Raw genomic sequence first — 13,179 nt, forward strand, 5'->3', positions numbered from 1 at the left:
TACCCTGGAGTCTTTTGTGACCTCGCCAACTATTACACGCCTTGCTCTTGGAGTGATCTTTGTTGGTCGACCACTCCTGGGGAGGGTAACAATGGTCTTGAATTTCCTCCATTTGTACACAATCTGTCTGACTGTGGATTGGTGGAGTCCAAACTCTTTAGAGATGGTTTTGTAACCTTTTCCAGCCTAATGAGCATCAACAACGCTTTTTCTGAGGTCCTCAGAAATCTCCTTTGTCCGTGCCACAATACACAATGCACAAACATGTATTGTGAAGATCAGACTTTGATAGATCCCTGTTCTTTAAATAAAACAGGGTGCCCACTCACACCTGATTGTCATCCCATTGATTGAAAACACCTGACTCTAATTTCACCTTCAAATTAACTGCTAATCCTAGAGGTTCACATACTTTTGCCACTCACAGATATGTAATATCGGATCATTTTTCTCAATAAATAAATGACCAAATATAATATTTTTGTCTCATTTGTTTAACTGGGTTCTCCTTATCTACTTTTAGAAGTTGTGTGACAATCTGATGATGTTTTAGGTCATATTTATGCAGAAATGTAGAAAATTCTAAAGAGTTCACAAACTTTCAAGCACCACTGTAACTTTTGAATGCAGTTCAAATGTAGTTGGAACACAGTAGGAATACTTAGAATGCTGTTAGAATGCAGTAAGAATGTTAAGAATGCACTTCGAATGCCGTACGAGTGCGGTTCGATTGCTGCCTGAATACCACCCAAAGTCTGGTCGGAAGGTGCCTCGAATGCTGTATGAATTCACCTCAAATACAGTCAGAATGCTCCCAGAATAGCCGCCGAATATGTTTCGAACGTCTAAGAATTCAAAGAGAATGCAGCTTGATTACTTAGAATGTACAGGGTGTCCATAAAGTCTCTTTACAATTTAAAAAAAATATTACAAAGGCAGTTGTTGAGATATTGTAACTAGATTTATTTTATTTTAATCAGTGTTGATTAAAGTTGTTATTCACATTACAATTTTGTGTTTCAGTTCAATTCTGTGTTGATGGAAACCGAACCCCTATAAAATGGCTACTCCTCAAGAAAAGGCACAATGTGTATCCTGGTTTGAGTACCATCTTGATGTGCTTCGTGCAACTAATGGTGCCCATATAGAGGTCTATTAACTGCAGTTGAAAAAAATTTAATAAACACTGATTAAAATAAAACAAATCTAGTTACAATATCTCAACAACTGCCTTTGTAATAATTTTTTTAAATTGTAAAGAGACTTTATGGACACCCTGTACTTTGAATATCCCAGAATATACAAATAATTTTCATTCCGGCTCATTCGAGGCACATTCGGGACATTCTGGCAGGATTTGAAGTGGCTTGCCATTTCGATTTTTCCCTCAAACGCGATCAAAATGTTTCAAATGCTGTTGGAATGCTGTAAGAATATTTAGAATGCAGTCAGAATGCAGTTAGAATACACTTCGAATGCCATTTGATATTTTTCCTCTTCGAATCCACCTCGAATGTTTTGAGCATGAGCAAAACATTCGGGCCAGCCACAAGAATGGGCCCGCATGTTTGGAATGCACTCAGAATGCAGTCAGAATTTTTAGAATGCACTTTGAAGATCCCGGAATACACAAAGAATTTTCATTCCGGGTCATTCCGCCTCTAGTGTGACTACCCTATAAACAACGCGCTACTCATCCAATAGGGCGCTATTTGGATTGATTCAAACACTCAGTGGTTTCCAAAATGCACAGCTTGTCCCATCAGTACACATGAGAGTACACCTGTTTGTTTGTTTCTATTTATAACCTGGTGTTTATAGTCACGTTTTAATGTGCGCTGCTAACCAAATTTGAATCGCATAGCCTCGAGTAGTTTAACTTGCAAATAGAGCAGTCTAAACATATCGTGCATGCTCGCAGTGTTCTTCATACTCTAAAGAATAAAGCAGCTTATAAGAGGAATTAAATAAAAGGAAGAATGTATGACATGAGGGTGGTGTAGTGGTTAGCACAGTCGCCTCACAGCATAGAAGGTCCTGGGTTCGAGCACAGTGGCTGGCGAGGACCTTTCTGGGTGGAGTTTGCATGTTGTCTGCGTGGGTTTCCTCCGGGTGCTCTGGTTTCCAAAGGTTAGGCTAATAATTTAGGTGGCTCTAAATAGGCCATTTGCAGGAATTGGTCACGTGTCAATTTTCCCCATAGCAACAAGCCCATGGTGGGCAAGCTAACTTGACATTCCTTGACAACCATTAGAGTTTGACTGGCAATGCGAAGCAATCCATTTCTATAATAGCTGTTTTTACCTTTTCTGCTGTCTTTTTTGACCCGAATTTTCGTGTGTACTTGGAAAAAGTTTGTGGTTTTAACTTCTGTCGTAAGTTAAAGTGACTCATTGGCCGTAAAAGAGAGTTTATATATATATATATATATATATATATATATATATATATATATATATATATGTATATATCTGTATTTATTTTCAAGAATCTTCACACATTAAGCGAATGATAAAGGTAGAAAAGGAGAAATTATAAAAGTTATAAACATACCTGAGAAATCCGCCATTTCGCACATGAATTTCTTTCGGAGGCGACAAACTTGAGTCCAAAACACTCTTTTGCGGCCAATGATTCGCTTTAACTTATGACAGAAGTTAAAACCACAAACGTTTTCCAAGTACACACGAAAATTCGGGTCAAAAAAGACAGTAGAAAAGGTAAAAACAGCTATTATAGAAATGGATTGCTTCGCATCGCCAGTCAAACTCTTATGGTTGTCAAGGAATGTCAAGTTAGCTTGCCCACCACGGGCTTGTTGTTATGGGGAAAACTGGCACGTGATCAATTCCTGCAAATGGCCTATTGACCGTAGGTATGAATGTGAATGGTTGTTTGTCTCTATGGTGGTGTTTACATTAGACCGTATCAGCGGATCATCAGATTAACGTTTTTAAAACGATTCGCGTGCACACAGCAACGCCAATACACGATTCGCGTGCACACAGCAACGCCAATACACGGATACGCTAATCACATGACTAATTAGACGGCACGTCACATGATCCCAGTGCATATCGGGCATGCGCAAGTCACTCACCACTTGCAAGTGGAAGGATGGCAAGCGAACACCTTCTCCAGCAGATAAACACACCTGGCTGTGATGTTCATGTTCTCACTGAGTTTAAGCACCTGAAGGAGGTAAATAAGTTGAAATGTGTAAATAAACCTCAGTGCGGCTCAGCGCTTCCTCCTGCGCTCCAAATCACTCCGCCCTGAACAGTGAGTGCCCTCTGGAGGGTGCGCACTCCGGCCCTGCGCAGCTCACAGAGCGCGCGAGTGAAGCGCACGAGCAGTGATTCGGGACTGAGCCGCTGTGTGTGTGATCCCAACGCCAGCGAATCAGGAAGGTGGCTGTCAGTGACGTTGTCCAATGACGACGTCAGCTAGAGCTCAGCACAGCGTTTCTGCGTTCCTCAATGTTTACACAGCACCGGATCAGATACAAACTGGGTTGAATACGTGGGCCCTGGCGGATTCAAGTTGTTCCGCCTGTGGAGTCGTTTCCCGGCGTTTTAATGTGCACGGACAGTGCATCCGCGACGAAAACGAGACGGAAAGGGTCTAATGTAAACACCACCTAAGTCAGCCCTGTGATAACCTGGCAACTTGTCCAGGGTGTACCCCGCCTCTCACCCATAGTCCAGCTTGCCTGCGACCCTGTAGAACAGGATAAGCGGTTACAGATAACGGATGGATGACACGAACATTGACTCAGCCAGTAATGGTTGAGATAGAAATCAATCGAATGAACTTCACACCAGGATCAGACTGCACAAATTCAACCTTATTTTGACATGGCCGATGAATCACCAGCAACAGGCCCAAATATGAACATTGAGAACAACGAATGGTCGTTGCATTGCATCTGGAACGCCCTATGACACCCTGACAAAAAGTCTAGCATGTCAGATTTTTTTCTTCTTTGCATTTTCTAGCCTAGTTTGACAACTATACACAATGTTCTGTGATTGCTACAATTGACAGTTTTTTGACGCTCCACCCCAACAACTCACACGGACATGAATGATAATTTATTGGGGTCAAACTTGTAGCACTGCCAGTTTCCCAACCAAAAAACAGCAATAATTTATGGTGCTATGATTGCCTAATTTAATATTATGAGAGACAAAAATATCGTGTAGTCCGATCCCAGCATGAGTTAAGATTGTGGTTTTACAAGGCTGTATTCTATTGTTCATGGTTTATTTTGGGTTACAGAGTTTTATCCAAAATGATGTCCATGTTCAGCATGACCGAATGCTTCAGCCTCCATCCATCTATCCATCCATCCATTATCTGTAACTGCTTATCCTGTGCAGGTTTGCGGCCAAGCTGGAGCCTGTCCCAGCTGACTATCGGCGAGAGGCGGGGTACACCCTGGACAAGTTGCCAGATCATTACAGGGCTGACACAGAGAGGCAAACAACCATTCACACTCACACCTACGGTCAATTTAGAGCCACCAATTAACCTAACCTACATGTCTTTTGGCTGTGGGGGGAAACCCATGCAGACACTGGGAGAACATGCAAACTCCACACAGAAACGCCCCCGTCAGCCACTGGGCTCAAACCCAGAACCTTTTTTCTGTGAACCGACAGTGCTGACCATTATACCACCATGCCGCCCCTGCTTCAGCCCCTTTTTTTAAATGACTATTCTAATAGTTTAATACAAGGGTCACCAAACTTTTTTCTCTGGGGGCCACATTGTCGTTCCTGACTGTGATGGGGGGCCGGGGTCGGGTCAGCTATATAACATAGAATTGTATAACCCAGACAAACATGACCACCAGCAGGCCTCATTGTGTAGTAGAGATTACTAGCCTGGCACAGCCATCCCCACTACTATAGCCATACTACTATATCAACACTTGATTCCTGGCACATATTTGTTTATCTTTACTAGTGGTTTGCAAAAGTAGTAATCGAGTCTTCACACTTTGTTTTAATTTGAAATACCACAGATATTCCATTTATTTATTTTCTAATAAAAATAACATCAAAGCTGTTAAGGTAAGAAACATCTGTCTAGTTGAGGTGATTGACACTGGCAAAGGTGAGTGGAAAATTATAAATTGTAGGTAGGCCTGTTGATATTATTAATAATATTAATAATAATTGTGTGCAGCACTTAATAAAGGTCAAATAAATAGGCCTATAAAATAAATACATTTTAAAAAAACAGTGAAATTATAATAATATGAGCAATAGATCACAGCAGTTGTGCTGTGTCCTGCACGTCATTGCTCTCATCCATGGCCAAAGCAAAAAACTCGAATTCTGACGCTTTCTCATTCAGCTGGTCATACACGTTGTCCCCCAAATCTTCGGTTCGCCTGGTCGTAGTAGGTGCGGAGAGACTCACTGCGTTGAGTGCATCCTTCTTGTCGGGACACGCCTCCTCGTCGGGACACGCCTCCTCGGCCACAGCAAGCATGCATACTTTAACAAAGTCCCCATCAGTAAACGGCTTTCCATGGGTAGCTAGTAGGTGAGCTACCTTATAGCTAGCTCGGACAGCAGCCCGGTTGATCTGGGTTTGGCGAAGGAATACATTCTGTTGTGCAACCAGTCCGCATTTCATCCTCCGAATCCTGTCTTCTCTTGTTTGCCCTCACAAACTAGCATACTCTTTGTGGCGGGTTTCGAAGTGACGACGCAGATTATATTCTTTGAAAACCGACACACTTTCTTTACATACAAGACAAACTGCACGGTCCTTACACTGAACGAAAAAAATAATCGGTGGTCCACTGTTCTTTAAAAACTCTGCACTCTCTGTTAGCTTTTCGCTTACCGCTTGCCATTTTGCTGTCCTGAACACTGACAGTTCTCTGCGCGTGCGCTGCCTGTCACTGCTTGATCGCGAGCATATGACGAAAATTCGGAAAATATGAATAGTTCATTTTATAACTAAATATCAATTTTAATTGATAAAATCAACAAAATACAAGATGCAGACATGTTATTTGCCAAAAAGCAATTTAAAAAAATAGGCCATGACCACTTTTGGGGATTGCCTCATAGGGCCGGTTCAAGTGGTGGGGGGCTGGTCAAAGGGGGGTGGCGGGCCGGAGTCGGCCCACGGGCCGGAGTTTGATGACCCCTGGTTTAATAGGATCTTCAAGTCGTGATGGTCAGTGCACGTCCATGTATGATTCCTCATAATCTGGATCGCATACAGGATTCTCATTTGCGTGATACACCCTAAAAACATACAGTCTCACACTCTAGATAACGGTCCAGTTATTTGTATGGTCATGGATGACAAAGCCTTTCAAACAACAAACACCATGAATGTGCTCTCTAAATTATTCTCCAAGTACATTTACCATGCTGAGCTAATGTTGAAGTGGACAAACCTTGACTGATGTTTTTCATTTAAACTGAAAGTTTTTGTTTTGTGCATTTTCTACAAAGCAGAAAATCAAACACAAGCTCACATTCCATTCAGTGTTTATTTGATACATTTTGTGAATATATTTTAAAGCCATTAAGATTTGAACTTCAAGTTAATGACAGCTCTGGATACACTGCTGGCTAGTGGGATTCTACTTCCACTGCTTCTTCTCGTAGTCCCAGTTGACCGAGAAGCCGTGCACAGGGTTAACCCTCATGTCAATCATCCGCTGGGTTTGTTTCTCCACCCATTCAGGAGAAAGTGTGTGGGGCACATCACCGTACACTGCAGAACACACAGCATGAAGAAGTTAGCGGACCACAGACAGGTACAATGATTAAGTAAGGAATAAAACAGGCCATACTGTTATAGGATAACAATGAATGACAGGGTGTCACATAGCATGTTACTGTTACTGCCCCCGGAGTTATGGTGGAATTTCTTTCCTTTTATACCACTGTTATCTGCCAACTTTTTTTTTTACAAATTACATAAACCTTCACTCTTGTCAGCAATTTATTTCCATGTACAGTGTGTTGCAAAAGTATTCATCCCCTTTGGTGTTTGTCCTGTTTTGTCGCATTACAAGCTGGAATTAAAATGGATTTTTGGGGGGTTAACACCCTTTGATTTACACATGCCTACAACTTTAAAAGGTGCACATTGTTTTTTTGTTGTGACACAAAAACAGTAATGAAGATGAAAAGACTGAAATCTGGAGTGTGCATAGGTATTCACCCCCTTTCGTATGAAACCCCTAAATAAGAGCTGGTCCAACCAATTCACTTCATAGGTCACATAATTAGTTGATTAAGAGCCACCTGTGTGCAAAGTGTCACATGATGTCCGTATAAATCAGTCTGTTCTGGAAGGACTCTGCAACATGAGAACCAAGGAGCCTCCAAACAGGTCGGAGACAAAGTTGTGGAGAAGTATAGATCAGGGTTGGGTTATAAAAAAATCCCAAATTTTGAACATTACAAGGAGCACCATTAAATCCATTGTAGCAAAATGGAAAGAATATGGCACCACTACAAATCTGACAAGAGAAGGCCGCCCACCAAAACTCACAGACCGGGCAAGGAGGGCATTAATCAGGAGATGCAACAAACACACCAAAGATAACACTGAAAGAGCTGCAAAGATCCACAGCAGAGATGGGAGTATCTGTCCATAGGACCACTTTAAGCCGTACACTCCACAGAGTGGGGCTTTATGGAAGAGTGGCCAGAAAAAAGCCATTACTTAAGAAAACACATTTGGAGTTTGCCCAACAGCATGTAGCAGACTCCATAAACACATGGAAGAAGATTCTCTGGTCAAATGAAACTAAAATTGATCTTTTTGGCCATCATGGGAAATGCCATGTGTGACGCAAACCCAACACCCTGAGAACACCATTCCTACAGTGAAGCATGGTGGTGGCAGCATCATGCTGTGGTGATGTTTTTCATCTGCAGGGACAGGAAAGCTGGTCAGGACTGAAGGAAAGATGGATGGCACGAAATACAGGGCAATTCTGGAGGAAAACCTGTTTGAGACTGGTACGAAGGTTCACGGTCTAGCAGGATAATGACCCTAAATATACTGTTAAAGCTACAGTGGAGTGGTTTAAAGGGAAACATTTAAATGTCTTGGAATGGCCTAGTCAAAGCCAAGATCTCAATCCAATTGAGAATCTGCGGCATAACTTGAAGATTGCTGTACACCAATGCAACCCATCTAACTTTGAGTTGGAGCAGTTTTGCCTTGAGGAATGGGCAACAATCCCAGTGGCTAGATGTGCTAAGCTAATAGAGACATACCCCAAGAGACTTGCAGCTGTAATTGCAGCAGAAGGTGACTCTACAAACTATTGACTTTTGGGGGGGGTGAATACCTATGCACACTCCAGTTTTGTTCATTTGGGGTTTTTTTCATCTTAATTATTGTTTGTCATAATAAAACAACAATTTGCACATTTAAAGTAGCAGTCATGTTGTGTAAATCAAATGGTGCCAACCCCCCAAAAATCCATTTTAATTCCAGCTTGCAATGGGACAAAACAGGACAAACACAAAGGCGGATGAATACTTTTGCACTGTATGTGGAACATCTGCCATACATGGCACTGTGTAAGTTGTTACTATAGAAATGATAATGTATTAGAATTAGAGCATTAATATAAACCTTGCAGCCAGAACTACTGTAAGAGCTGCTGTTACAGAAAATTAATCAACACCTTTGCACCCATCTGAATTGAGCATTTAATAGCACTGTGCTAGCCTGTAAAACATGTCTAATGTTCATCAAAACCACAAACCTTATTAAAACGTGAAATTAAAACACAAGGATAAATACAGTGTTGCTGAATTCTCAAATCTAACTAGTCAGAACGTGTTGATTAAATTTTCTATAACAGCAACTCTGACAGTACTGCCAGCTATAATACAAATGTTTTAATATGTTCCTTCTAATACATTAACGTTTCTATAGTAACCGCTTATTCACAGGGACTTTTATGGCAGATGCTCCACATAATCTAGGCTCATAAAAAGAGGATTAGAAAATGCATTACTTAACAAAGGAAAGCTTTGTGCTAGTTGATATAGCTGTAAAGCTTTCTGCAAGGAGATGTTTATCATTTATGGACGGGGCAGCATTTCGTAACAGTGAGTAGGCTGTTGATCACGGAAAAGTCTTCAGGATAGAGGACTCTGCACACTCGGTAACATGACAAGCTGTAGTTTTTTTTTTTTTAATCTTATTAACTCCAAGAGAGAGGAGAAAAAGAATATGGTGAGGTAATGGCTGATCATAGCGCTGCTATAACATAATGCAATATAGGTTCGGACTACATGATATAGTCTGATGATGTCACCATGTCAGATTCGGAAATCACAATGCCATAAATTCTTGCCATGTCTTGGTTGGTAGATTGGTAACGCTAAGTTTGATCCTGAACAATCATTGTTCATCTCCTTGCATGCCATCGGAGTGGGAGGTCAAGAAATTGTCAATTATAGCTCCCAAGGAACACATTGTATAGTTTTCAAATTAAGCGACAAAATACAAAATTGTGACATGCCAGACTTTATATCAGGGTGTCCCAGATGCCACATCGCTGTTCTTCGTTTATGTCACATTAGAACGCCCGTTCATCATTCCCAGCGTTCATATACGTGCCTGATCCTGGACGTTTGTCAGCCACAACAAAATTGTCAAAATCGGAAGGAATTTGTGTAGTCTGATTCCAGCATAAGTGATAACAGGAACTAACTTATCTAGCAGACGTTCCAGAACATTAAATGTAACTATAAATGGTCAAACATGTCATTCATTCATTCATGGTAAATTGTAATTATTGGCCAATTGCTGTGGTATAAGAGGAATAAAACTTCAAGACATGTTTTAAATTTTTCCCCCTTTTTTTTTGGAGAAAATTATCATCGAGGTTTCAGCAAGTAACTTTACATCAGGCTGCATCACACCACATTGTTAGTTTTCATAAACTATTTTTATATGAAAGCTGTCAACTGCATCCAATTTTCAAACTTCTGCCTTTAAAATTCTCGTATCCTCATTATATACAGCGTGCTTAATTAATAAGCAGCACCTTATTCTCATTGTTATTTTAATTAAAGAAAACCCAAAGGTAAATTAGAAAGTAAATTTCCAATTTAAAAAACAAGTGACATTCATTAAGCATGCTATTGTGTGCCGCATGGTTCTAAATGTTAATTAAGGTGAGCTCACTTAATATGCTAATCGTTTTGACATTGCACAGTCAAAATGGTCACAAAGACTTCTCAAGCACCGAGTCTAAATCAGTGCTCTGCAAATACATAGTGAAGTCTACATTGCAAACATTACTCATTTTTGGCTCTGACCATCATAGTATCAATGGATTTAATTCAAAGAGAGAATGTGTGTGAAAACATGGACTCTTCTAGAAAGCTGGAGAGACACTGTTACAATTAATCCTCTGGGTTCCAGTTCATAGATATTCAAAGCTGTGGGACTCAGATTTCACTTTCCACAGTGTGTTGCAAACTCGAAGCCAATGGAAAAAAGAGTGGTAGGTGCAGACAAAACCTCTACTAAACAAGAAACATCAACAAAATATCCAGCTTGGGCTCAAATACATCTGTAAACTGATTTCAGCAAGGTCTAGATTGATGACATGAAGGCCACTTTTTTATGGACCTGATGCTTGACCTGTGGTTGCAGCTTCTTTGACTAATGTGGGTATGTGATAAGGGCAGGAATCATTAAAGATTAAACTATAGGCCCTTTTCATGTGCTTGCTGAAATGAACCAAGACAGCGTGATTTTCTGGACAAAACCTTATTGAGAAGTCGACTGTATTCAGGAACCAGGTGATGTCTCCTAAATGGGAGAAGCAAAACAAAGCACCATCATATTTATCTGTTCACCAACAGCATTTGTTGGATAGTTAAGGGCTCTTAGCTTCCATAAATGGTTAAATTTTGACCCGTCTTATAGGAAAACACTCAGGCTACATCCACACGACAACGGCAACGAGATTTTATTTTAAAAAAAAAAATATCGCGTCCACATGGGCAACGGATCAGTAAATTATCAGGTACATATGGCAACGCAACGCTTGCTGAAAACGATGCAATACACATGCCACACCTCTACGTGCACTGTAAGACGGTCCCATCGGAGACACCAGAACAATAGAAGAAGTAGGACGCATGCGCATAAACCCCTTCTTCTACCCGGTGTGAAGCACTCTCAGGAACAAACACACAACAAGAAGAAGATGGCTGCGACTATGCGAGGAAATCGTGCCTTCTGTGTGTACAAATTAGTTTTATTAGTGTGCATAGTTTTATATAACTTAATTTTCTTATTGTGTGTGAACATTTTGAAAAGCAGTCTTATCCAATAAAAAAAAGAAATTCAAGAAATGGTTCAGTTACTTGTTTATTTAAAAGAAAAGCTGTATACAAAAGTGAATGCAATGCAGTGGTTCATACAAAACAGCGAGAGTGCTGCATGTTCTAGTCATGTGGTTGTGACGTCATCGTAAACAAATCCGTTCTACTCATCCAGACGACTTCGCAACGGCGCCGTTGCCAGATTTTTCCACTCTGGAACCCGTTCTCAAAAAATATCGTTTTGGGGCACCCAAAACGCCGGTGCCGTGTGGACGCCAGGCCGAAACGATAAACAATTTTATCAGATTCACCTGAATCCGTTGCCGTGTGGACAGCCTCTTAGTTGTAGGGTTCCACGTAGAGTTTCCAGAGGGCTTTCTTTTGTTTTTTTTTCTAAATATTCCATTCTTCAATATTCATTCATCTTCAGTAAGCACTTTATCATGGTCAGAGTCGTGGTGGATTTGGAGATTATTTCACAAACACTGAAAACACCTTGCGCACAGACATTCACACTTGGTTGGAAATTTATGCTACATTTGAGGTGAAGTTGCAACTTCAAATTCCTCACCTACAATTGGTCCTGGTCCCCACCTACAAGCCACTGAAAAACACCCCCTCAACTTGCAATTTCAACTCATCAACTTTGGGGTTTATTGACTAAAAAGCACTTCGTATACAGACAAAGTAACAGGGTTGAATCTTTAATATCGACCATACTAACTGCCGTTTTGAGAAGGTAATCAATGTTAGAATTATCATTAATGTTAGCCTGCTAAATTGCAGCTGATCTGCTCGCTATTGTCTGCTGTTGTTGCTGTACTGCAATTTCAGTCCAAAATATTGCACACATGTTTGAAGTTCACTATAGTAGTACCAGTCGCCACTTATTCCTGGAACTGTAAAAATGCAGTTAAAGAAGCTTTCTATGAGCTTTGTGCTCCGACAGAGCAAACAAAAGACACTTTTGTGGAGGCGTTGAGGGTTTTTTTTTCTTTCCACTTCGTGCATCATTTCCCACTTCAGGAAGATTGAGGTTATTACAATTTACACCTTACACCTTACAAGGCATCACGATTGCAGCATGTGAGTCACTAATCTGCCTACTAACATTTTTGGAGGTGGGAGGAAACCAGAGACCCCCAAAGAAATCCATATGGACACAGGGAGAACATATGGAACTCTGCACAGACAACAAACAGACCTCAGGATTGAACCTTGGAGCTCTAGGCAACTAAGTTACCTACCGCATCACCTTGCTGCATGGTACTGATAAAATATGTCTTTTCCAAATTATTATTTTTTTTTAAATGCAGGTTGTAATAAAGGAGCATACTGCAAACTAACTTCTGCAAATGTTTTTCCTTTTGTGAAAGTAAATAGTGAAAATGGTCTCAAAATGAATATAGCTGTATGTTTTGGTTTGAAACTTTGTCGTCCACACACTATTTGGAATATTTTCAGACACAGCCTTCGATAAAATGGAGTCCAGGATGTTAGTAGTAACAAACTCTAAAAAGGAAATAAAAAGAGGAATGAAACAGTTAATTGTGTGAAATCCCCTAAATACCCCACCACACACACATACACACCACAGCTCCGTCAGCAAAGCAAAGATAAAGCACTATTAATTGTCCTGACAGATGCTGCACCTGATGAATCTGGTGTCTAATCCAAGAATCTAATCCATTTTATCTTCTGACTAGAAAACAGGAATGGAATAAACAAATGAGCGAGAGTGCCGCCACAGGGAAGCACACTAATACCGCGAAAATACAATAACACAATTCACACACGCGCACACCCGAATGATATGTATAACTGAAAC

At 40.7% G+C, this 13,179-nt stretch overlaps 1 protein-coding gene across 1 annotated transcript in view; it reads right to left on the minus strand.

Moving 5' to 3' along the window:
* Positions 1–6,504: 6,504 nt before the first annotated feature.
* Positions 6,505–13,179, minus strand: part of LOC132867227 (cytochrome c oxidase subunit 4 isoform 1, mitochondrial) — a 28,703-nt gene continuing 22,028 nt past the window's right edge. Inside the window, exon 5 of the mRNA XM_060900025.1 lies at positions 6,505–6,750. Within this exon, the coding sequence (XP_060756008.1) occupies positions 6,617–6,750 (134 nt within the window). The 3' untranslated portion in view covers positions 6,505–6,616. The remainder of the gene's footprint in view (positions 6,751–13,179) is intronic.

The sequence above is a fragment of the Neoarius graeffei genome, chromosome 19, assembly GCF_027579695.1.
Source record: "Neoarius graeffei isolate fNeoGra1 chromosome 19, fNeoGra1.pri, whole genome shotgun sequence".
NCBI classification, from domain to species: Eukaryota; Metazoa; Chordata; class Actinopteri; order Siluriformes; family Ariidae; genus Neoarius; species Neoarius graeffei.